General features: G+C 29.8%; 5 protein-coding genes across 6 annotated transcripts; 3 read left to right on the plus strand and 2 right to left on the minus strand.

Annotated features, from left to right (window-relative positions):
• Window positions 1–1,789: 1,789 nt before the first annotated feature.
• LOC134837541 (arrestin domain-containing protein 17-like) lies at window positions 1,790–4,440 on the plus strand. The gene is made up of 7 exons (XM_063852923.1): window positions 1,790–1,896; window positions 2,048–2,170; window positions 2,240–2,307; window positions 2,367–2,442; window positions 2,505–2,852; window positions 3,288–3,775; window positions 4,353–4,440. Exons 1-7 carry the CDS (start codon window positions 1,844–1,846, stop codon window positions 4,385–4,387), a joined length of 1,191 nt encoding a protein of 396 aa, XP_063708993.1. The 5' UTR covers window positions 1,790–1,843; the 3' UTR covers window positions 4,388–4,440.
• A 69-nt stretch (window positions 4,441–4,509) lies between these two features.
• On the minus strand, window positions 4,510–7,153 carry LOC134838166 (arrestin domain-containing protein 17-like). Its single transcript, XM_063853638.1, has 4 exons — window positions 6,803–7,153; window positions 6,561–6,733; window positions 5,355–5,433; window positions 4,510–5,295 (listed from the first exon to the last, which is right to left on the minus strand). The coding sequence occupies exons 1-4, from the start codon at window positions 6,856–6,858 to the stop codon at window positions 4,602–4,604; spliced, it is 1,002 nt and encodes a 333-aa protein (XP_063709708.1). The 5' UTR covers window positions 6,859–7,153; the 3' UTR covers window positions 4,510–4,601.
• Window positions 7,154–10,445: 3,292 nt separating this feature from the next.
• Window positions 10,446–12,233, plus strand: LOC134837542 (arrestin domain-containing protein 3-like). The gene is made up of 2 exons (XM_063852924.1): window positions 10,446–10,783; window positions 11,524–12,233. The coding sequence occupies exons 1-2, from the start codon at window positions 10,446–10,448 to the stop codon at window positions 12,206–12,208; spliced, it is 1,023 nt and encodes a 340-aa protein (XP_063708994.1). The 3' UTR covers window positions 12,209–12,233.
• Window positions 12,234–12,362: 129 nt separating this feature from the next.
• LOC134838360 (uncharacterized) lies at window positions 12,363–13,940 on the minus strand. Of its 2 annotated transcripts, none has more exons than XM_063853875.1 (3): window positions 13,503–13,940; window positions 12,782–12,865; window positions 12,363–12,708 (listed from the first exon to the last, which is right to left on the minus strand). In XM_063853875.1, the coding sequence occupies exons 1-3, from the start codon at window positions 13,747–13,749 to the stop codon at window positions 12,467–12,469; spliced, it is 573 nt and encodes a 190-aa protein (XP_063709945.1). In that variant the 5' UTR covers window positions 13,750–13,940; the 3' UTR covers window positions 12,363–12,466. The 2 variants fall into 2 exon arrangements, with proteins under 2 accessions (XP_063709945.1, XP_063709944.1); XM_063853874.1 differs by having other exon boundaries at window positions 12,782–12,868.
• A 1,440-nt stretch (window positions 13,941–15,380) lies between these two features.
• Window positions 15,381–17,934, plus strand: LOC134827232 (arrestin domain-containing protein 3-like). Its single transcript, XM_063839816.1, has 2 exons — window positions 15,381–15,950; window positions 17,090–17,934. The coding sequence occupies exons 1-2, from the start codon at window positions 15,704–15,706 to the stop codon at window positions 17,839–17,841; spliced, it is 999 nt and encodes a 332-aa protein (XP_063695886.1). The 5' UTR covers window positions 15,381–15,703; the 3' UTR covers window positions 17,842–17,934.
• Window positions 17,935–24,593: the final 6,659 nt, after the last annotated feature.

Raw genomic sequence — 24,593 nt, forward strand, 5'->3', positions numbered from 1 at the left:
AATAGTTTTAAGTGGGTTTTAAGCTTAATTTGCTCTAAATAGACTCTAAATGTATTTTTAAAAAAATTTTTACAACTTCAGTTTAAACTTTTTGCTCATTTAAAAAATGTTTAAAATCAAATGAAATTTTTTAAAATGAAATTCTTTAAGGTTTTTTTTTTACTTTAGCTTTGAACGAATTCGTTTAAAATAGGTAAAATAAATCGAAGGAATAAAAAATTAAAATTCAAAAACAAGTAAAATTAAAGTGAAAACTCAATAAATTCAGCAACTAAAAATTAGTAGAAATTTTGGTTATTTTTTAAAATTATTTTTAAATTTTAAATTTTATTAAAGAGTATTTTATTTAGGCCATTAAATTTAATTATTTCACTTTATGTCACCCCGCTCCGATTTTGCCGAAAAAAATCAGGATGAAAAATATAATATATTTTAAATATTTTTAAAAGGGAAAATTAAAAAAAAATTTAATTTATTAATTTATTATTAATTTATTTATTTTAATTTATTTTTAATTTAATTTTTAATTTAAAAAAAGGGAAAATAAAAAAAAGTTTTGAAATGCTTTTTCCTAAAAAATGTAAATTTTTACCTAGTTAGCAATATTTGAAGTTAGTTAATTATTTTAAATTTTTTTTTTTTGAGATGAAAGTTTTCATTAAATGCTTTGCAAAAAATATTAATTGGTCATTTTTGATGAAATTTTTAACTTAAAAAAAAAATTAGAGCGGTCTTAATATTTTATTTATTTACTTTTAATTATTTTTTTAACAAAATATTGATATTGGCGTCAAGAGAGACAAACCCAAAAACTTTTTCACTCTTAAAAACATTAAAACCCAATTTACTTTCTACGCAGAAATATTCTCTAAGGACTAGCGAGTAAACAGGTCGTAACTCAACGAGAAACACGGCGCCTCCATCCCACATTGTTTTTCCGCGTAAACGTGTCAAAACAAATAAAAACACAACAATAAATTTGTGGCTCACCAGAAACGACGCAAATTCGGGTCCAAGCAGCAGAGAAAAAAAAAAGAAAAATAATAAAAAGAAAAACAATATAAATGATTTTATTGCCGCCGCACATTTATTTACATCGCACATCGCTGAAACAATCATTTGACGGTCGGCTTCAGCAGCAGCAGATGCGCGATGGGATAGAGACATCCTCCTCTCGTCGATGCATGATTAAGGTCCTTTCGTGTCCACACACACACTGCTCGTTAATAAATCATATCCAATATATTTATTTTGCATGTCATCATCGGAGGGAAAATATTTAGTTTGAACGCAATTTATTCATGTGGAAAATGTCTCCTCTCACTTTCAACTCAAACCCCTGATCCTGCTTTTTTTTGTTGTTGCCGACTGTTGCCTCTCACTCATTTCCATTCGAACGAGGCAAAAATTCACGTAGATCTATGGAAAAACGGTAAACAACTCTTCGAATAAATTTATCATGAGACAAATTTGTTCCTTTCTCGTAACTTCGAAAACGTAAAATCTCAAAGGACTTGTAAAAAAATTGAACATTGCCTATATTTATATATGGGTAGTTTGCCTCCCTTCAGTTATGGAGAGGAATTTCTCTCACAAAAGCTAATTTCTCTTTTTTCCGTACGTGCGAAGCACTTTTGTTCGTTTCTGGCAACAACACGGACTTCATTGTGTAGTTGCCAGTCGTCACCACCCCAGTGCTACTACCATAGCGATAAGAAAATGTTTAGCTACTTTTTTATTTACTTCGCAGCCTTATAGAAAGAAGTAACAAAATTGTGCTTGAACCAAATTTTATAAATAAAATATCAAAAAATTCCTCGCAAAAACAACTGAAAACGCAAAAATGGTGATGGTCACGTTCGTTTTCGAGTTTGACCGTGCAGACAAGCGGTACAAGTAAGCATAAATTTTTCCGATTTTACGACGCTTCGTCACTTTTTTTTTGTCGAATTTCAACTGCAATGCCTACAAAACAATTGTTTTACTGAAATTTCTTCTTCTATTTTTTTTCTCGCTACGTGGCATCAACGCATGTGGCATGGCACAGAGCTGGTGACACAGTTTTCTGTAAGTTGCATGTGACAGTTCACGAACGCTTCAAAGCACGTTCCCTTTCGTTGAGATTTGCGGGAAAAGCCTACACACAGTGGTCGAAAACGGGACTCGGGCGGTAAGAAATTCGCATTTTTTTGATAAAAAAAATCGAGCAACGTCATTTCCTTTCGATTTTTTCATAAAGTTATACCGTTTACAAAGGGAAGGAAGAGTACTTTCGTGAATATCAGTTTTTCTTTGGATCCTTGAATGGTAAGTAAATTTCCCTTCGCTATCATAAATGCCATCTCTAGCCGTAAATCCATCATTAGGACCGGCAGAGGACGTTAAACCCGGCAAATATCAGTACGAATCAAGTTTTGTGTTGCCCAAATCGCTTCCATCAAGGTAAAAATATTTTTTTTTTGTGTCATCAAAATTTTTTTTTCAAAGAATTTTTTTTTTGATAGCATCGCACATCCTTATGGCTGTATCCGTTACACGGCAAGTGCTCGTTACGAAGTGGCATGGGACTTTAATTTTAAAGGTGCCGAGGAATTTTACGTGAAAACGATTGTCGATCTCGCCGATCAACCGGAACTCAAGAATTGCGTGAAAGAAGTTTCCAAAAAGGGATATTCGTATTTTTCGGGTTGCTGTGATGCTGGTTTTGTCTATTTGAAAACCATTTTGCCTCGAGGTGGCTGGCTGCTGAACCAGCCGATCTCCATCGATGTCATTGTCGATAACAAGTCGAAGTTGAATGTGAAGTTGATTAAAGTCAAGTTGAGGGAACGGATTACTTTTCATTCGAAAGAGTGAGTTTTTGATTATTTTTTCTAAATCAAAATTTAAAAAAATATTAAAAAAAATATTTTATTTAATTAAAAAAAAAATAAGAAAATAAAAAAAATTGTATTTTTTTCCTGTTTTTGAGTAAATTTAAAAAAAAAATTATTAAAATTTTTTTTTAGTTAAAAATTATTCAGTATCAAATATTAGCTTATTTTTTTAAATTATTTAAAATACATAATTTATAAGAAAATTCATTAAAAATAATTTAAATTTTTAAAATTTATCCAAATAATTAAAAATTTTAAAGTTTTTTTTTTTAAATTAAAAAATGAAAGGTTTAATTTTTAAAAAAATTAATTAAATATTTAATTAAAATTTTTTAAAATATTTTTTTTTTAATATTTTAACTCTAAAATATTTTTTTTTAATTTTTAATTATTTTTTTCTAATTTTTTTAGACCAAAGCCTTCAATCAAAGAAACAACAAAAACAATTGCCAAATACTCTTTCGACACGGTAATTCCGCAGTTCCAGGACAAGCTCTTTCAAATTCAGTTCGACTACAATCCGCTCCAAGAATGGAAATTACTTCAAGGATGCAGCATCATTACATGCGAATATTTCATCGAATCCCAAGCATTTGTCAATAGTTGTCGTTTACCGACGGTAAATGTCACAAAAATTACTTTCGGAACAATTTCCAGTGATGAAAATGGAAGTGCGACAACTCTCACTGCAAAGTCCATTAAAGATGTCGATCTCACGGAGGAACATCCTGTTCCGGCAATTTTGCGAGAAACTCCAATTTTGATAAGGGAGCCACCCAAGTCGAGAGAATTGAGTCCGATACCGTCAATTGGCAGCAATATTAATTGGTCATCGGATTTGGGAGAAATTCCCGATGTGGATGTGGAGATGGCGCACTTGAGCTTTCTCGATGATCCGCGTGAGTATTTGAAAAATTATTATTGGAAGCTGGTCGAAATTTATTTTTAACTTTTTGTCGCGCAATTTATTTTATTTAAGTATTATTATTTTTTTAAGTATTAGTTTTTTTTCGTTTTAAAGTAATTTCTTGATGACTGATTTGAAGCAATTTTTACCATTTTCTATATTTTTTGTTGTTTTTTTTTTTTTTTATTTTAGTTAAAAAAATTAAGAAATAAAATTTTCTTTAATTTTTTTGCGTGAACTGAACATGTAAAAACATTAATTTTCCTAAAAAAATTTTTTTTGTAAAAAAAAATTTAAAATTTACCTTTTTAATTAAATTTTGAATTTTTTTGAAAAAAATTTATTGAAAAATTTCATTTTTTTTTATTTTTTGTAAAAATTAAAATAATCTCACTAATAATTTCGATTGAATTTTTTATTTTTTTTTTCAATTGAACTTTTTTTAATGAGATAAGCGACAAAAAGTTAAAAATAATTTTAAACAACTTTTACCGAATTTTAAAATTAAAAAAAAAAAAAAATTAAATTAATTAATTAAAAATTAAAATTTTAATTTTATTTTTTTTCAGCGACGGCTTTGTTTCCTGACCAACCAAACAGCTAAAAAGGTTTCAACTTTTTCCATTTCCATTAAATACTCCATTTTACAATTTTTCCTACTACTCTAAATTAATATTTAACAAAAAAAAACTTTGATGTTTTCCATATATAAAAATATGTTAACAAACTGCCAAAAAAGCTATAATTTTATTATTGAACTATATAAAAATGCATTTTCAACATGTACAAAAATACTTTTCTATTTCTAAAAATAATTTCTAAGGCCTCTCAAAGTAACGAAGATCCTCTTCGGGATTTGTGTGCGATTGGCGAGATTCTGGACGTGGTGCATTTTCGTCGTCGTCTCCTAAGCGATCTCGGACCATACCAACAATAAATTGCGATCGATGTCTCAAATCTTCCCTAAAAATGCCATTTACCGTAATAATTGACTCCACATAATACCGACACACGAAATGCTTGCAATTGTGGAAATGTTTAAAGTCAAAATCGGGTGCAAGGAAAAAACATTCTTTGAATAATTTTTTCTGCATGGGAGCAACTCCGATTTTGATGTCTTTGGTAAAAAGTGTTTTTTTCACGACTCGCGGTTGCGAAAAATTCTTCAACGAACTGAAGGAAAGTTCTTCCGTGATGCGCATTTTGAGACTTTTTACTCCAACGTCGGAATAATTTTGGATTTCCACGGTGAAAGGTAATGTATCGCCCGGTTGCCAAACAGTTCGTGGAAGAATGTGAGTGATTTTTAGCGTGTCTGACTCATAGCACCGACATCGCCAACAACAGAAGGAAAATGTGGTTTCGCGACTGTCGTGCAATGGATCGCCCACATTTTGCATTAACGGAAGTTTATTTTTGCATTCGACGAAGAAATCGACGCTGGATGACACATTAATTGGATCAAATCGCGCCTTAACGGAATATCGTATGTTGCCAAACGGATGCTCGTAACTAAAAATAGAAGAATTTATTGTTGGATTTTCAATGTTAAATGGGTAAGTTTTTTTTACCTTGCTGGTATTTTGAGCGGCAATTGATATGTGGCTTGATATGTATAATTTTCGGAAACCTCAAGAAGTCGAACGTCATCTAAAAAATAAAAATTTTTAATAAAAAATTAAAAATTTTCGCTATAAACAAAGTTTTAACCACTAAAGTCAAAAATTAAGAATTGTACGTCAAAAAAAACTTCAGCTTGATCAAAAATTTATTAAAAATATTTCAAATTTAGATTAAATTAATTAGTTTAGCTGTTTTAAAAAATTTTTAAAACCAACTTAATTTTTTTCCAAAAATTTGCATTTGACTTAATAATTGTTTGTAATTTGTAACTTAATCTCCAAATGAAGTAAAAAAAACAATTATTTTTTTCCTTGTAATTTTTTTGTCCGATGCCCCATTTTAAAAATCAAAAATCCAATGGGGCAAAATAAAAAAAAGTTATAAATTTCCTGTGTTTTCAAAAAAAAAAATCAATTTTTACTAATTTTTGTTTTGAAAATCATATTTTATCATAAATTTTCTTCTCTAAAAGTATTTTTTATAAAAAATCTGAAATTAATTTTCAAAATTTTTGACAGTTTTTTTTTGTTTTTTTTTTTAGTTTTTAGGCTTCTTAAAAATTTTTTTTTTCTTTTTTGCTTTTTTTTCTGTTAAAATTTGTGTTTTTTAAAAATTATTTCGCACTAAAATGATGCATTAAGTAAAATGTATAAAAGACTAAATTTTTAAAGGCTTTTTTCATTGCTCTTGTTAAATATAATTTTGGCGCTAAATGCAATTTGGTCACGACCAGGGATAGTTGCGAAAAAATATGATGTTCACTGACTGAACTGAACTATGAATATTATTTTATAAAAAATCACTGACAAATAAAAATTGACTGTTTAAAAGAAAAAAGTATATCTCAAACCAAATAATTAAAAAAAACATCAAAAATTGTTAAAATTTTGTCATTTTGTATGAAAATATTATTTTAAAATTTTATTTTATTTTAAAAAATTTTGGACATAATTTTTAATTTTCATTTGGAGCGGCCTAAAATATTTAATACGAATTTTTAATTTGCAAAAAAAATAATTTTTTAAACAATTATTTTTTTTTTTCAAAATTAGAAAAATTTTGCTTTATGTACTTCAAATTTTACTTATGAGTTAAAATATTTTAAATTATTTTGCCTTAGTTTAAATTTAATTCTTTTAAGTAAAAATTCTTACCATCACTGCTCCGTAAAATCGAAATGGGCTCCTCATGCTTGAACAATTCCACCGTTTCTTCCGACTTGCCTTTGCCAACTCTCAATTTGCCCGAAAACCGTAATGTCAGTGTATGAGCACTAAACGCTTCTCTTAGCCGGACAACGACCCGACACGTCACTGCTTCCCCAGGTCTGTTAAATCCCCATTAATCAGAATCTGTATTTTCGGCATGAAAGTAGAAAAACAAACAAAACTCTTACCGATAAATCTTATCGCGTTTATCAAACACAAATTTAAAGTCAGCATTTTGGACCATCCTCCGTACACGAGCGAAGATACATTCGTGCAATTCTCTTCGAATCACATGAAGAGAGAATTTTACGACAACAAAACACTTTTTTTTATTAGAGGCTGTGGCACTTTACTTACTCACATAAATAAATCACTTGTTCCACAAACAATTTTGTTGTTTTGTTGCTTTTGTTTTTCGCAGGATTCAGAGACGCAGATAACGGATTGACAATCGACGGATTCTCCCTTTTTTTTCGGTGTAAACAAAAATAAAAACTTTCACTTTTTAGCAGACGACGACGACGAAGACCGATATAGGCGATAGATAGATGTTAGCAGTACTAGATGGTAAACAAAACAAAAAAATGTTTGAAAAAGAGAAGAAACAGAAAAAATGAGAATCGGCTCTCTCTCTCTCGGAAACATTTACGACGTTCCCGTACATTTCGTAGGAAATACTTCTCCAGCATTGTGAATGTTTACACGAAATGTGTGACGTCACGAAAACCCGCACATTGTACGTTTGGAGAAAACAATTGTGTGGAAACGCCTGACAAATTACGGAAAATTGTTAGTTTTTATTTATTTATTGCTCTCCATTAATCTTTCTCACGTCGTTTAATTTTTATCAAAAATTTATGATAATTAGCCCAAATTTTTTTTTTCTTTTTAAGGAAACTCGAGGAGAAAAAAAATTATTGATGACGTCGTTTGTTTTGCCTTGAAGGTTAATGTCCCAATTTATAGTTTTCCTTTTTTGCGAGACTGGCGCCACAAGTCCTCGTAATGCAGAAAAAGTGTTTACTCTCAAATTGAGCATGAAATAATTTCACTTTCAAATGTCTCCCTTGTGGTGTGCTTTCTGTACATTTGTTGGAACAATGCACAAGGACAAATAAAGAAAAATATTGTTGGAAATAATTCGATTTTTAAATGATGAGAATTCAAGCAAAAAAAAAATGTTTTATACGGGTTATCATTTATTTTTAACCGGCTAGACGAGAATTATACCGATTTTCTTGTTTTTTCGGTATGTTTATTGTTGCAATTCTTTATGGGTCTTGTCATTATTGTTGTCTACGACTGATTGCTGGTCATTTGTTTGTTCTGTGGATCGGGAGAAACAAAGGAATGAAATATTGAAAATTTAATCTCCAGATTTGTGGAAAGAAGTTCAATGGTCGATTATTGGGTTCATGAATTTTAAAAATTTATTTCTTAATTTTTTTTTTCATTTTTATTTTTTCATTCGTTTTCATTCAAAATTTAATTCGTAAATCTGAAGGATAATTAATTTTAATTTAATAAAAAAAAAATTAATTTAGTCCCTTAGGCGAATAAATTTAATATATCCTTTTTTTGTCTCCCCCCTCCGATTTTGTCGAAAAAACTCAGGGGGAAAAATTAAATGTAAATATTTTTGACACTTTTTGGAATTTTTTAATTGAAAAAATTTTTTAAAATTATTTAATTTTTTTTACTACTTTTTTGACGCTTTAAACGTTAATCGTTGATTGAACACATTAAAATAATTTTTATGTTTATTTTTTTCAAATTTTTAAGTCAAAATTTTAATAAAATTTCACAAAATAAAAATTTAAGAAAAAATAAAAAATTTTGGTCACGTGACTCAAAAATTTTTTCATTAAATTTTCGATAGATAATACGTTTTTAAAGCAAAGTTAAGTTCTTATCTAATATAATTTTAATGTTAACTGGACATTTTTATCGTTTTTTAATCAAAAAGTACCAACAAATGTCAAAAAATTTCCTTTTTTTCTAATTATTTTTATTTTTCCCTCTGATTTTTTTCGGCAAAATCCGATGGGTTGGGTGACAAAAAGTGAAATAATTAAATTTAATGGCCTAATTTCAATTTTTAATTAATATATATTTAAAACTTTTATAGTAAAATAAATTAATTATCGATTAAAAATTGCACAGATTAAGTTTAAATAATTAATATTTTAATAAATTTTGAATTATTTTTTGTTAAGTTGAAATTTCAACAAACAATTTTTATAAAATTATTTTTAAAGTCGTTTTTTATCAATAAAAAATAATTTTTGTTTCACAAAATTAAAATAAAAAAATTATTTAAAAAAAAAAAATTATTTTTCTTTCAAATCTAAATTCACAAAAAAATTTCAAAATACTCGGGAAGAAAATAGTTTTTCGATCATTTTTAATTTTTTGGAAAAAATTTTTTTCTTTGATTAAGGTAATTTTTCAGTTTTTACACTCTAAATTTTTAATTGTTCTTTCTGTATATTTCTGATTACGATTGCAATGAAAAAAATAACCTAAGTTTTAAGAGGTAACCAGTTCAATTATTTTCTGTTATTTGGGACGTTATTTCTACATTTTGTAAGAAAACATATGAAAATTGCACAAGCAATGATATTGTCCATCTAAATTATTTCGAAAATTCTCAAGAAGGAAAACTAGTATCAATCTATTTTTTTTTTAATTTTAATAATATTTTTTTTTTATTTATGAGAAATTATTTTTAAGTTTTGAGTCAAAAATTATAACAATCATCCTTCCGATTTTTCAAAATTGGTGCAAATTCTTTAGAAAATCTATCTTTCGATCTTTGAAATTGAAGGTCTTTGGAATTCAAAACATTTTTGACAATTTTATCGTAAAAATTTTTTTTCAAGATTTTCTGTTAAAGTAAATAAAAAACTGACAGTAAAGAACTAAATTTTAAGAACTTTTTTTATTTTTAGGCAGGACAAATGTTATGAATGTAAAAAAAAAAGAACTATTTTTTTGAATTTATTTTTTTTCTCTAAAATTCTTTCAAATCTAAATAGAATTCTAGAGTGAAAAAATTGTTATAAAACATTTTTTCACAAGTTAAATTAATTTAATTTTTTACACAAAAGAATTTTATTTCTCTTGTCAAAACTAAAATATTTTTTTTGTATTTGCGGAAATAAATCTTTTAAAAAATTTGTCAAACTCATTTTCATCAAAATCTAAAAATAATAAAATAATTTTCTCACATGACTATCATTTTATCAAAGCTTTGAGCTATTTTTGTCTCTATAAATAATTAAATATCAAGACGTGACAAAATCGCTACAAAATTCATTCGTTTTAAAGCTTAATTAAAATCTCATTAACGTTTGTTCTAAATGTTTACTCTTCAAAGTGCATCTCATATATTAAATAAAAATGATGAGACAGAATTCTCTTAACTCGTTAAAATTATGTCTATAGAATAAAATGCACAATTAAAAACTATTTAGGTACAAACCTGTTACTACTTCTTACTTCATGTAACATGCATCGCCAGCAAAACTATGTGTCAAGTTCTCATTCACGTTTAATAATAAAAAAAAAGTTGAACAAGCCGAAGAAATAAAATTCTCTCCCTTTTATGCTCTCTTTGCGCAGACATTTGTATGCAAGGCCAGACAAGACCAAACATTCCGACCGTCATTCATTGTTCGGTATCCAAGTGCGTTGCGTAGTCTTGTAGTGTTTATTTATTCTTCGATATTTTTTCTTTCTTTTTTTTTTGCTCGCAAAAACAGTCTCACTTTGTTTATTCAACGCAACCAGACGCGGAATCTCTGCTTTGACTAAAAATCGGACCGCAAAATGGTCACTTTAACTGTGGTGCTCGACAAACCCGACAAAAGGTATCAGGCAGGCGAAACGATAGAAGCGAAAATTTACATTTCAGTTTTCGAGCCATTCAATGCACGTTCGCTGTCGGTGCGATTTCTTGGCGTGGCATTTACGGAATGGACTGTTTCGAAGACGATTTCGCAAAGTGGGACAACGAGACATGTGCAACAAAAGTTCGTGGGATACGAGGAGTATTTCAAAGATGATCATTACTTTTTTGGCGGAGACGAGGCACCGATAAAGGAAATTCTTCCGGGAAGTTATGACTATGAAGCGACTTTTACGCTGCCGAAAACACTTCCGACGAGGTAATTTGAATTACATTTTCGCCGTATTTCAAATTTGGATCGTCATGTCCGTCTGTCCGTTATGATGTGCCTTTTTGCCATTTGCTAATTCAAACTTTGCTAAAAATGCATGAATTAGAAGAGGCAAATTGAATATAATTTGCTTCAAATAGCTTATGGAATATTTTAAATTAAACTAAGAAAATTCAGGAAAATACGTGAAAAACCTCGGGAAAAATTCGTGGAAAATCTGGCAAATTTGAAAAATCTCATAGTTTCAAAATGTTCAGTTTATGGAAGTCCCGCGAGTAACATAGAAATATTGAAGAGTTTTCTCCAATTTTTATAGAAAAATTTTAGAAAATCCTGAAAATTGAAGAATTTTTGGAAAAGATCGTAAAAAATCTTGAAAATTAGGAAAAAAAATTAAATTTTTAATATTTTTTTTATGTTTGTGGGATCTCGTCAGCAAAAAAGCTTTTGGACCCTTTGGAAAACCCGGAAAATTGGCAGAAATATTGGAAAAACTCAAAAAATTGAAAATTTTCAAAAAAAGGCAAACAATAATATCTTGAAATATTCGTAAGAGTATCAAAAGCAACATGAAAACGGAAAAATTTGAAAATTTTATGAAAATTTAAAATTTTGCGAAGAAAACTGCGATTTTGAATTTGAAATGCGGTTAAGCTATTTGGTCCAAAGTATACTTTTTTCATTTACGCAAGTTTTGTCAATAATGTCAATCAATTTTTTTCTTTTAGTTTCGATCACACTCTCGGTCACATTCGTTACGAAGTGCAAGTAACGTACGACGTTCCATGGGAAGAAAACTACAAATGTTCGGAGCCATTTCACGTGACTTCGGTGCTCGATCTCAATATGTTCCCAAATTTAAAAGAACCCATCAAAGCCATGGAGCAAAAAACCTTTTGTTGTTGGTGTTGCACAACGGACCCCTTGGATATCATCACAATTCTGCCAAAACGTGGCTTTGTCCCTGGCCAAAATATTCCAGTCACCATCGAAATTGACAACAACTCGAACGTTCGCATCGATTACGTTTATCTGCAGCTACAGGAACGATTGACGTTCCAAACGAATCGTCCGGACAACGATGTCAAAGTGGAGCAAGAAATGATCAAGGACCACATGTTTGACACTCCGGTGGCGCCCTATCAAAATAAATTGTTTCACGTGAATTTGTACGTGGATCCGCTCTATCAGTGGAAAATTTTTCCCGGATGCGAAATCATCAAGTGCGATTATGTGTTGAAAGCCGTTGCGGGAGTCAGTGGATGTCACATGAACCCAGAGAATCAATTATCGGTGACGATTGGGACAGTTCCATTTTTGGGCGATGAACGAAGTCCCAACGATCTGCCATCTTATCAAGAAATCACCGCTGGAGATGATCCACCAAAATTTGAAGATCTGAAAAATTTATAAATTACAAAAAAAATCTAGTCGTTAATTATTTTGTGTCGTCTTGTGAAGAAAAAGTGAGCTTAAAAAAAAATGAAACTTTCCAATGTGCCTCTGACTGCTGCAAGCACACCGTCCAAAAAAAATTAAGATAAAAAAAAAACTTTCCAACGCACATTCTAAATAAATAACTTTGTAAAAAAAATATTTAATTTTTTTTTAATATCTTAATTTGGCATTAATTCACTTTTGTTACGTAAATATATAAAAAATCAATTAAATTCATTTCATCGTGTTCGTTCTTCGCATGTCACGAAATTCTTTCCTCGGATCACTATTACGAGTTAAGCTCCGAACTTTTCCGATACTCTTCATCATGTAATTTATTCCAGCGTCAATTTTGTCCACAACGGCTTCTGTAACGGATGCTGGATTCAAAATGAACCAATCCAACACGTGTAATTTTAGTAGCCAATTCAGCTTGACTGTCACTTTGAAGCTGCATCGCAAGACATCTTTATATTCTAGGTGAGTGTAAAGGTGATGAAAATGTTAATTTTCTGAAGTCATCGAAAAATGCAATTGTCGTAAATTTACCTTTAAATGCTTCCGAAGGCACATCTGGAATTTCAACTGTTACGACAAAGCGGTTTCTACCCTTTTTTAGCTTGAAGTTTTCTGCTACTTTAAATTAATTTAAATAAATTAATTAATTTTTTGTTCATTTTATGAAATTAGTTAAATGCTTTGAACAAAATTTTTGACGGGAAATTTTAAAATTTACAACTTTTTTTTTCAATAAAACAGGATTTTTAAAAAAATTTTAATCAAAAATCTTTGTGAAAATATGTCTTTTTGATAAAATCTTTTATTTAACTTTTAACCCTCAGAGTTTTTTTTACCACGAATATAGTTTTTAGCAATCTTGATTAATATTAATAAAAGAATTATTTTTTTATAACATTTAAAAAGAAAAAAATTTTAAATAAAAAAATATTAAAAATAATAAATTAATAAAAAAAACCCGAAAAAATCAAGAAAAATGCAAAAAAATTTAAATTTTAATTTTATTATTAATTTAATTTATTTTTTTTAACTTATTTATTTTTTTTTTTTTAATTATTTTTACGACTCTAAAAAAAATTGCTTCAGATTTAATAAAAAAAAAAAACAAATTAATAAAAAAAAACGAAAAAATATAACTTTTTGTAAAAAATGGCGCCAATATACCCTCAATCTTTTAAAATATTTTTTTTTTTCAACTAAACTGTCAAATTTTTTCTTTTAGTTTCCATATTAAACATTTTCTTCTACAAACCTTCTTCTCCAACTTCTTCCTTCAAAGTCCCATTCGTCCTCAGCGACGTTTTTTTCAGCTTTGCCACTCGATACACGCGAAAATACTCATTTTTCGAATTTTTGTATGGCGCAATTAGGCGCGCCCTCACAAATTTGCAGTTCAAATTGAATGCCGAATGGACGACAATGTGACAGGTGAGCACATCACCCGGATGATAAACTTTTCCGTAGCTGTCGAACAACAATTCCACCACATCGACAAACATAATGAGCGCGACTGAGACGTTAGACAAATAATTCTGCTAATTTATTTGAATGAACAATAACACACAAAATTTTACAAAAGAGGCAACGATAATGAACTACTGATTTGGAATAGTTGATCGTTAAAAGGTCAATTGAATTTATTCATTTTTGTTATTTTGATGTGATAAGTATCTTTCTGTGTACGATCGTTTTGAACTTTAATGAAATACTAAAATGAAATTCTGTTTGAACAGTTGTAAATGATCGTCGTGCAACAATCAAATGATGTCATTATCCATAACTTGTTGACGATTTTTATCTTGAACGTGCACGTACGTTGCGTAGATAAATCACGTTCATCGATAGCTGCGAGCAGCTTAAGAATGTTCAGAATAAATAGTTTCGTGTTATTGAGTTAATTTATAGACTGCTTGTCTGAGTCATATATTTTGCAAGGTGTTGCGTTTTTACCGCAATTTTTAAAAAATAAATAAAAAGTACAAGAAATCACGTAGTCCTTATAATAAAATAAACCACGTGGTCCAAAATTTAATTAAATCACGTGATTTAAAAAAAATAATAAATCACGTGATTTAAAAAATGAAACAAACCACGTGGTTTAATTTAATTAATAATTTAAATAAACCACGTGGTTAAAAGTTAATGAACTACATGGATAAAAATTAATAAACCACGTGGTTAATAAAATTTAAAGTCACGTGGTTTAATAAAAAAGCCACGTGATTTAAAAAAATTAAGAAGCCACGTGATTTGAAATTTAAACAAGCCACTTTGTTAAAAATTTGAAGAAATCACATGATTTTAAAAATTAAATTAACCACGTGGTTAAAAATTTAAAGAAATCGCGTGATTTTAAAACAATAATTAATCACGTGGGTACTAAACTAACCTTTTAGTTAAAATAATCTCGTAAATAACAAAATTTAAATAATATATCATCTCGAAATGACATTTTTAAATATTTTTTTCAACGGTCACAAATTTCAAATTCAAATCGGTTCAACCGATAATTCCATTCCAACCGAAAGGATACGATTCCTTTTTTCATGGGATTCCGTGCGTGCGTGCGTTTCACTTTTACGCGGTTTCGTATTCCGTACACGTACCCTGAGAACAGGACTCCCTCTCAAATGTGCGCGAAACAGGACAAAAATTCTGCTTCAAATGCATCCGTATACGGCACAGCTCATCATACAAAACGGGGGAAAAGGAATTTTCCCGCGCGTTAATGCAAGCGATACATGTCCATGTGTGTCATAGAGACATAGTAGTCCCGTGTCTGTGTATCGCGCATGTAATTGCACGGAGCAACATAGACACATGTACGAGTTGAATGCGAGAAGAGGCAAAAAAACGTAGAACAAGAGACTCAACGAACATTACAAATTTTAGTATTCATTGAAATGTTGACAAACAAAGTTGCGGGAGCCGAAGAAACGGAATTTTAGAAAAATATTTATTTTATTTTTCCATCATATACATTATCGCATATAGACATATAGAGACTCCATACAGGACACCATAGAGACCGAGAGACAGAAAAAATAGAACATAGAATAGAAGTTAATGATATTATTGTAGCGTTGTAAAAAAGCACGAAGAAACAACAACAAAAGTATTTTTTACATTCTTACAAATAAAAAAAAATCGTACGAAAATTATGTTGTGCACACAGCCAGCAGATACAACGACCAAGAACTCGAGTGTATGTGAATAAAGAAAGAAGAAGAAGAAAAAAAAAGTTAAACAGGAATATCGATTTTTACATACTCCCCCTCTACATAGTAGTATACACAAGGATATAATACAAAGTGTGGTGTGTGTAAATTTTTCGTTCCGAATGCAGTATTATCTACTCTATTTACTACAATAAATATCGGTTAATTATATCTCACTCGCCCGTAAACAAATAGATAAACTCGAAAATATAATTAAACATAAAACAAACGAACGATGTCTTTCATCATCGAATTAGATCGTAAGAACAAGACCTACCAGCCAGGCGATAAAATTACGTGCAAAGTCGAGATAACGTTTGAGGCGCCCGTAAAAGTGCGTTGCATTGCCGTGCGTTTTCACGGATTCGCGGCGACAGAATGGACAAAAGTCAAGTCGGGTCGCGGCAAGAAACGAATTAAGACTTATGCTGCCTACGAGGAGTACTTTCGAACGTATAACGATTTGACGGGCGAACGTGGAGGTAAGTGTTTTTCACGTTTTTTCCTTTTTTTTTCAAGGTGTGTCTTCTTCTCTCGTTTTTGTTGTCTTTTGTTTACAACAAAAATACTATAATGTGTGCGGTTTGTGTAATTTATGGGCGGCTTACGGAAATGCCTTTGTAATTTATGATCGCATCGCAAAAAAGTCTTATAAGAAAAAAGTTGTTGAAAAAAGAACTATCCTTGCTCTCTGGAGTTCTCGTTTTCTTAAAAATTGATACTAAAGTGATATTGCTGAAACACTGGACCAAAACAATTAGCGTATCTGACTGATGAGCATGAGGTCGTCGGTTCGAGACTCGAAATCATGAAAAACTTTTCTGACTGCAATCCTGCTTAAAATTTACTTAGATCTTTTAGAAACCTTTTGGAATAGCTCCAGGGAAAGCTGAGTGAATTTTGATGGCGCCTGCTTGGAATGACACGTCAGATCAGATTTTGCGGGTGAGCTTCTCATAGTGAGAGCTCAGCACTAAGATACAACGAACAGATCCATTGTGCAACCAACTTCTGATTGTAAATACGACACTCAAAGCCAGTGCCTGAGTTCAGGAAAGTTTCCACAGATTCCCAGGAAACTTTTGATGTCAAGCTAAGATCCATTCCTCAGCGTTTACTGAAAAAGGTTACGATTTCACAGTATGAATTACAATAGGACTCTTTAGAGACTGCAGTGCGAGCCATTATATACCCTACTCTACCATAAGTCTCGTTCATTTGCTCTTATTGAAATATTCGAATATTTGTTCAATTATTTTAGCCCTTTTCGAAGTCCTTTAAGACAAAGATACAAAGACCTTTAAGATCAAATTAAGATTACAGCATTGTAGTTGGAGGAAAAAGCATTAAGCTTAAAAAACCTCATCTTTTCTTTCACATATCAATTTGGTTGGTCGTGCGCCATTTAATCCGTTGCCATTGAATATATCACAGTCCTCCCTCAGGCCCAGTTGGAGTGTTTTATTTAGTTAGGGTGATCACTTATCAAGTTTTTCTTATGAATTACCTTTCCTACCAAAAATAGGTTGGCTTTTTTGACTAAAAATAAAAATTTGGCGACATTAATCTTCAAAAAAAATTCTTACCTAAATATCGTTGTTCATTTTTCATCCAAATCTAGGACCCGAGCTAGAACTGCCCGCCGGTCGAAACGTTTATCCCGTGGAATTCACACTGCCTCTCTGTCTGCCAAGTAGTTTCCAGGGTCTGCATGGCGGCGTGCACTACACAATTAAGGCGAAAATCGAGGCAGACGGCGATTTTTGCAAGTCGCTCAAGGAAGAGTTCCACATCGAGTCGCCGCTAGACCTGAACTTGTACCCCATGACAAAGGAACAGCAAAAAATCGAAGAAATCAAATATTTCTGTTGCTGGTGTTGCCGTTCGGGCCCGCTGACTCTCGTAACGACAGTGCCGCGTACCGGCTACTTGCCGGGCGAAAAAGTAAACTTTTTAGTGGAGTGTGATAACGTAAGTAGGATAGATGTGTTGTCGATTAAGGTGTTTCTCAGGGAGATACAGACATACCGGTCGACGAGTCCGCGCATCAATACCAAAGTGCACGAAGAACTTGTGGCGGAAGTGGAGTTTGACGAGGGCGTCAAAAGTAACGACACCAAAACGTACAAAGGCGAGCTCGCGATTCCGCACGAAAAGGTCAAGAACCTCAAGAATTGCACACTCATCGATGTGGACTACGAGGTGTATGCCATTGCGGAAGTCAACAAGTTGCACATGGACTTGGAGAACAAGTTGCCAATCACGTTGGGAAATATCGCATTTGCCACGACACCGAGTGACGTCATCGTATCCGGCCACAAACCCAAATCCACGAAATCCGGCAGCATTCCATTCATCGATTCCACCGACTAATAATAAAATGTAAAGTGAAACAAAGCGAATAATAAGTCAACGAAATATCAAGCAAACAAAATCATCATCAAAGTAATTAGATAAAAAACGAACAAAAAAAAAATGAAAGAATATATCAAAAATAAGTGTAATGTAACGAAACTACCGATCTCAAGACAACCAACACTCTCTGAATGCAAATCAAATAGAATCAATATTTAAAGAACTATATATACATAAACAAATATATTATACAACAAACTGCATATTTTACGCGCTATACAAATATTTACTCCTCCTTGATTAAATTTTGACTTATTATTAGTAAAAGCACATCACTCAATGTTGGACTTTCATAATAAATTGACGGAGATTGATGGTGATTTGTGATTTAAAGGTGCTGAAAAATGAAAAGTAACTTTTAGTGTTCGAAATTAGCAAAAATTTACGGAAAAAACGCAAAATTATTTCCCAACTGAAAATTCAAATCTTTTAAAGTCGATTCATTTTAGCATCAGTGCTATATGTTAAATGTTAATGTTGCTAATTTAATGAATTTTTGGATTTAGAGAAATAATTAGTAAAAATCTATTGGTTAAATCCGAGTTAATCTGACTGAAATGAAAAAAGCCCCTCGTGTTTTAAAAGTAAGGTTCTTTAACTTTACAAAGGAAAACTTTCCATATTTTAATTTTTCTAAAAAAATGAAAAAAAAAATTTTTTTTCAAAAAAAAAAAATAAATTTTGGAAATTTTCTCTTCGAAAACTTTAAGGACATTATTTTGAAGACACGAGGGCCTTTAAAAGATCACAAGGTTTATTATTCGATTTAGAGACTTCTACTTAGTTAATAAATCTCTTCAAAATTGTCTTTGGGAAGGGCACGAAGCTTTCATGAGCTTGAAAAAAAAAATTTGATAAAAAAAAACCAAAAAAAATATATTTAGAAAACAAATAAAAATCTTAAATTACAGTTAAAAAATATGCTATGAATTTTTAGTAAATTTTTAATACATTGTTTTAATAAAATTTCGAAATTTATTTACGTTTAAAAACACAAAAAAAAATCCAAATTACCAAAAACTCATGACCCGTTTGCTTTTTCATGCAAATGTCAACATTGATTGATGTGCCAAATATTATGAAATGATGCATTTATAACTCAAAAAAAAAAACTCTATCAACTATCGACAACTAACAAACATGCAACTAGACTAACAAAACATATTTAACGCCCAAATATTTAACAATGCAAAAACCTTTATATATACAAAAACCAAAAAAATCAACTCCTAACAAACAAAAATATTTATAAAATAATTATTAAAAAAAAACTTTCTGTACTTATAATTAAACATTTTTGTGTGAAGTCTATACTCTTTCCTTCTACTCTCTCATCATATATTAAAAAAAAAACATTTATCGATTATATTATACATCACCAAAAAATATATAACAAAGCATTATAATTGTAAAAACTTCTCTAGCATTTAAAATGTACTTATCTTGCACACTACGAATTTCGCAAATTCGCAATGAAACTTACTAAAATCGCAAAAAGTGAAAAAAAGGCATTTATTTAACCAACAAATATTTACTAAAAAAAAAATCTGTAAATTGTTTATTTATTTATTTATAAAGTTATGAAACTTATTATTATTATGACGATAACTATAGCGATAAGAAATGTTATAAGAAAATAATAAATAATAAAAAAAATGAAAGAATTTAAACTTTTCTTGTCAAAAAGTCGTCGTCATCGTTGTTGCTAAATTATATAAATAATAAGCAAACTATATTAAAAATTCTATAATAAAAATAAAAATTGCTACATTCTAGGACTAACTTATTGCGAGAATGAGAACTTACATAAGAAAAGGGTAATAAACTGCCTCAAAAAAAAACGAAAACAACAACAACAAATTGTATTATTAATATTACTGAATAATGATATTAAGAAGTAAGTAGAGTTAAAGTAATGAAAAATAAGTTTGTTGCATCACATGAAAAAAAAACGTTTGAATTGCAAATAAAGCTTTTTTTAATTGACAAGTTATTTTTTCTATTTTAACAGAAAATCATTTGTAGGATAAAAGGTTTGTATGTTTATTTGGCAAATAAAAATAATAAAATTTTTGTCTAAATTTGGTACTGACGTCACTCGCATAACTCGCTCGAAACACGATACCAATGTGAAAATAGAACTTGTCAGGGAATATCAGCAAAATTGTCTTATTAATATTTAACGACAGACACGATATTCGTGTAGTAATTTGTTTTTGTTGTTGCCATATTATTGCGTTAATTATGCCTCGATATATTTTCTGTTGTTTTATTTTGCTGTATTTTCGGCCGAAAATCATATAATTAATCTGCTTTATCGATGCGGATAAATTATTAAGCCAAAATTCATTCATCAGAACAGAACAATGACAAGTTCCCGCGCTAAAATTTCCATCAATATTTAATGGTAGGTACATGCATGGTAATATATTCATTTGATGGAAGTCATTATTAATGCATAATAAAACAAATATAAAAAACGGTAATAAGATTAATGTGAAGAATATTCAACAAATGAGGTTTTCACAACCGTTTTACGTCGTTTTCTATTTTCCCTGATTAATGTATTGATTTATTTTTCTTTCTTTTTTTTTGATATAGTTATACAAACATTACGATTATAACAAATGGGTATAGTTCTTTATTAGCACATTTTGATTTTTTTAATGAAAAAATTTGATTTTTGTATCTGTCTGCCAATTTTATTTTTCCTCATAAATTTTTGATTCGCCTAATAATAATTTTTATTTTGTGATTTTATTTTTTTATTATTTTTTATGTACACGCAATTTATTTAATGAGTTTTTTATTTAATAATTTCATGGGTTAATATTTAAAAAAATGTATTTAACAAGAAAAAATTGTATTTTAAGCAAATTACAATTTTTTCGAAAGAATTTTATCTTTTTTTTTTTATCAAATTTTGCCTAAGTCAATTTTTTTTACATCTTCCCAATTTTTTATCTGTTTTGGCTTTAAAAAAGTAATTTTAATTTTTGAAAGTAATTTTAATTTGTAATTTTATTTTTAAAATTTAACAAATAAATCTCATGAAAATAATTAATTTAATTTAAAAATGATTTATTTTTTTTTTAAGATTGCCCTATGAACAATTTGATTTAGATTTTTACGCTAAACGTCACAAAAATTGAAAAAAACCTCACTGTGAAAGAATGAGCGAACGAAGAAACATGTAATTTTATTCTTCTAGGTGAGGATTGAGAATTAGAATTAAATTTTAGTACTTGATTTCATTTTATTTTTTTATAAATTAAGGTAAAATTTAAGAAAGAGAACCATTTGTGACTTTGAGAATCATCAATTAAAACATTAATTTTTGTTATCAGGCCATCTTGGATCCAGTGTGGCATCCATTTCATCCCCCATTTTGTTTTGTCCAAATTTATTATTTTTTAAATATTTAAATTTTAACAAAAAATTTAATTTTTTATACAATTTTTTAAAAAGTTTAAAATATTAAATGAAATCGAAATAAAATAAAATATTCTAATATTTTTTTTTATTAAATTTGAAAAATTTTAAATAAAATATTTTTTAAATTATTTATTTAGTTATTTTTAAAATTATTATTAATTTTTTATCACAAGATTCAAACATCAAAACAATAGAATAACCCATTTTTGGTTCAAAATTATTTTTTTTTTAATGAAAAACGTAAATAAAACTTAAACTTAATTAAAAATGCGCTTAACCTCTAAATTCCAACGAAAAATTCCAAAATTTTTATTACTATTTAACATCAACTAACAACAGCTGAATAGTATTCCATTCGCTTTTCTATATTTATCCAAAGCGAAGATAATTTTATTGCTTACTACGAGTACGTAACTCGTCATAAAACTATTTTTGGCAATTGTTTACATTGTTAATGACTAACACACTTCATAACTTTTTTTTTCGTCTTTTCTTTGTATTTTTTTCGAAATCTGTTTGTAAGTTGGTAATTTTCTTTTATGGGATCGTCATCATCATCATCACCATTACTGCGGCTTGTGTCTGCTCGTGTATGATTATCATTTTTCATCACATTTCCGATATCCTCTCTCCGTACTATTTATCTGTCACAAAATAATCATCACAATCATATTTTGCTTGAATTGCAAATCATTTGTCATTGAAGATGTATGAAAAGTGGGTTAAATGATGAGGTTGAAGCCAATCCATCAACGCACCGAACGAAGATAACTAATTTCCAATTCATCTATTTTATGCATACGACGAACAAAAAAAGAGTAAAGTAAGTTCGAGATAGTAAGTTTCACACGCGTGTGCATTTATTATTATGATTTTACATAAAAATGTGTGCGATCCTTGTAGATAATTTATCGCATGCGCAACACGAAGTCACTGCTCTTTAATAAAAGTTAAAGCGAGCATAAGAGAATGATATTTTTTGCTCGTCGCCATACAAGTGGAATGAAAGGAGCAATCAAATCACTATTTATTTGATGTGCGAGAGATACGTGGTGGCGGCGGCAACAACGATGACGGTGATAAATGTGAAGCCAGTGGAAAAATGATTGCGACCGGTATCCAAATGGAATAATGCATTTCCTGTTATTCATCTGCGCCGTGAGGTAAGCACGTGTAATCAAATCCTCCATCGTTCGTTGGTCTGTCACGTGAAACGTGGTCCTTACCACCAACATTCATCAGACTTCTGTTCCCCTGAATTCGCTATGCAAATCAAATATTCAATTATAATTTTTACAACAACAACAACAACAACGTGTGTAAATACAAAGTTCTAATTGCTTTTGCACAAGTTAGTCGCCAGTTTGACGTCGATTCGTCGTCCTCACACTCACTCATTATAATATTTGCAACACAAACACCGATAATATTTAATGAAGTGGTGAAACATGTTTTTGCGATATTTGATATGGTTCGTACAATTGAATTTCAATTCAACCCCCTTTTTTTAAATCAATTATTCGTTTTTAATTTACAGGGAAAGTTTTGAAATTTTTGACTTTATTGATTTACCAACGGAGTAGGGACCAGCAAAGAATGACAAAGAAAAAAAGCATTTTTCGTTCCGTATCAGTTAATCTCTAATTACGTGCTAATTCCAGCAAATTTTCGTGATCCCATACAATTTATTGGACTTGACATGCTTAGCAAAACTCTTGTACATGTGAAAACGGATGAGAAAAAGAAGACGAAGAAAATTAGAGACAAGGTCAGAATTAATTCCGAGTTTAATGCAAAGTCGATGTAAAGTAAGTAAATTAGTTCTCATGATGACCATTAAATTATCGCATTACGCTTTAATTGAATGACTAATGGAAGGGAAAGCACAAGTTTTTCTCATTCTTATCCAAAAGTGGATCCAAAAGTGGAAGGTAAGTAAATAAATGAATAAAAAGAATTTGAATCCACTTCTTCCTTCATTAATGAAAAGTTAGTTGATGAAAAGTTTTTTCATTAATATCGAACTTTTTTTTCTAGTTGTAGCCTAGTTTCGTTCTCGTGTATTATAAAAAAAATATTAATGAAATATTGATAAGTATGAGAATTTTTTTCTATGTCAGACATACAATGATCATTTTTTTGCTATTTGTGTTTTTGCAGAGCATTGTGAAAACTTAACGTGTCGCAAGATAATAATGACTTTATAAGATGTAAAAAAATTCCTTAAAATAAAAATATTTTTCTATTATTTTTTAGGTCACTTAATATTTCTTTCATATGATGATGATAGTGAAATTATCGAAACCAGTTGTGAAAAAAAATGTTCTTAAATGAAATTTTTAAAAATGGTATTAATTAATGGCGTCATCCATTAAAGGCGTCGGCAGTTTAGGGGGGGTGGGGTTCATCAAATTTACGACGGATTCCGACGACGGGGGGAGGGGGGTAAACGGCAATGTACGACGTCGTAAAAATATACCATTTTCACGATTTGAAAATTTTTCGTTTTGAATTAATTAAAATAATTTTGAAAGTATTTCATAATTTGAACGTAAGCTTTTTATTTAATTGATTTTTTTTTCAAATTTTTTACGAGTTTCTATTGAAATTTGAACTGATATTAAAAATTTCCTTTTCAATGAGAGGGGGGGGGGGTCATGTTAAAAATGCGTCGTAAATTTGGGGGGGTTGCTGGATTTCGACGGTTTACGATTATAGGGGGGGTGGGGGCCAAAAAATGTCTAACTATGTCTAAAAAGAAACTATTACAAATTCTGGTAGAGAACCTATCGTCAGTTCTTTGCGGAAATTTATTTTATTTAGTGAATAATATTAAGTTTTAACTGATGATTTTTAATTTTAGCGTATATTGTCGTTTTGGTTGAAAATTTCTAAAAGTGCAGATTTTTCAAAACTGCCAAAAAAACTGCGACGATTATCAATTTAAACCAACTCAAAATTGGAATGTTATTTTGTACGATTTTTTTGGTTTTTTTTAAAGAGCCACATAAAAAACTAACGTAATTTTATCCAGATGTTAATTTAACACCTTTATAATGCTCAATTGATCGCTGGCAATGTTAAATAAACACATTGTAGAGCAAAACAAGCTTCCCTTAAATATTGATTATTTACCCTGAAAGGCATACATCAAACTTCTTACGCTGTGAAATTCACCTTCCTAAAGCTTTTAATGATATTAATTTAACATCTGAATTGAATTTTGTTAATCATTTCATTGATTATTTAAGTTTTTAAAAATGTAAACAATCAAC

Source organism: Culicoides brevitarsis, chromosome 1 (assembly GCF_036172545.1).
Source record: "Culicoides brevitarsis isolate CSIRO-B50_1 chromosome 1, AGI_CSIRO_Cbre_v1, whole genome shotgun sequence".
Lineage (NCBI taxonomy): Eukaryota > Metazoa > Arthropoda > Insecta > Diptera > Ceratopogonidae > Culicoides > Culicoides brevitarsis.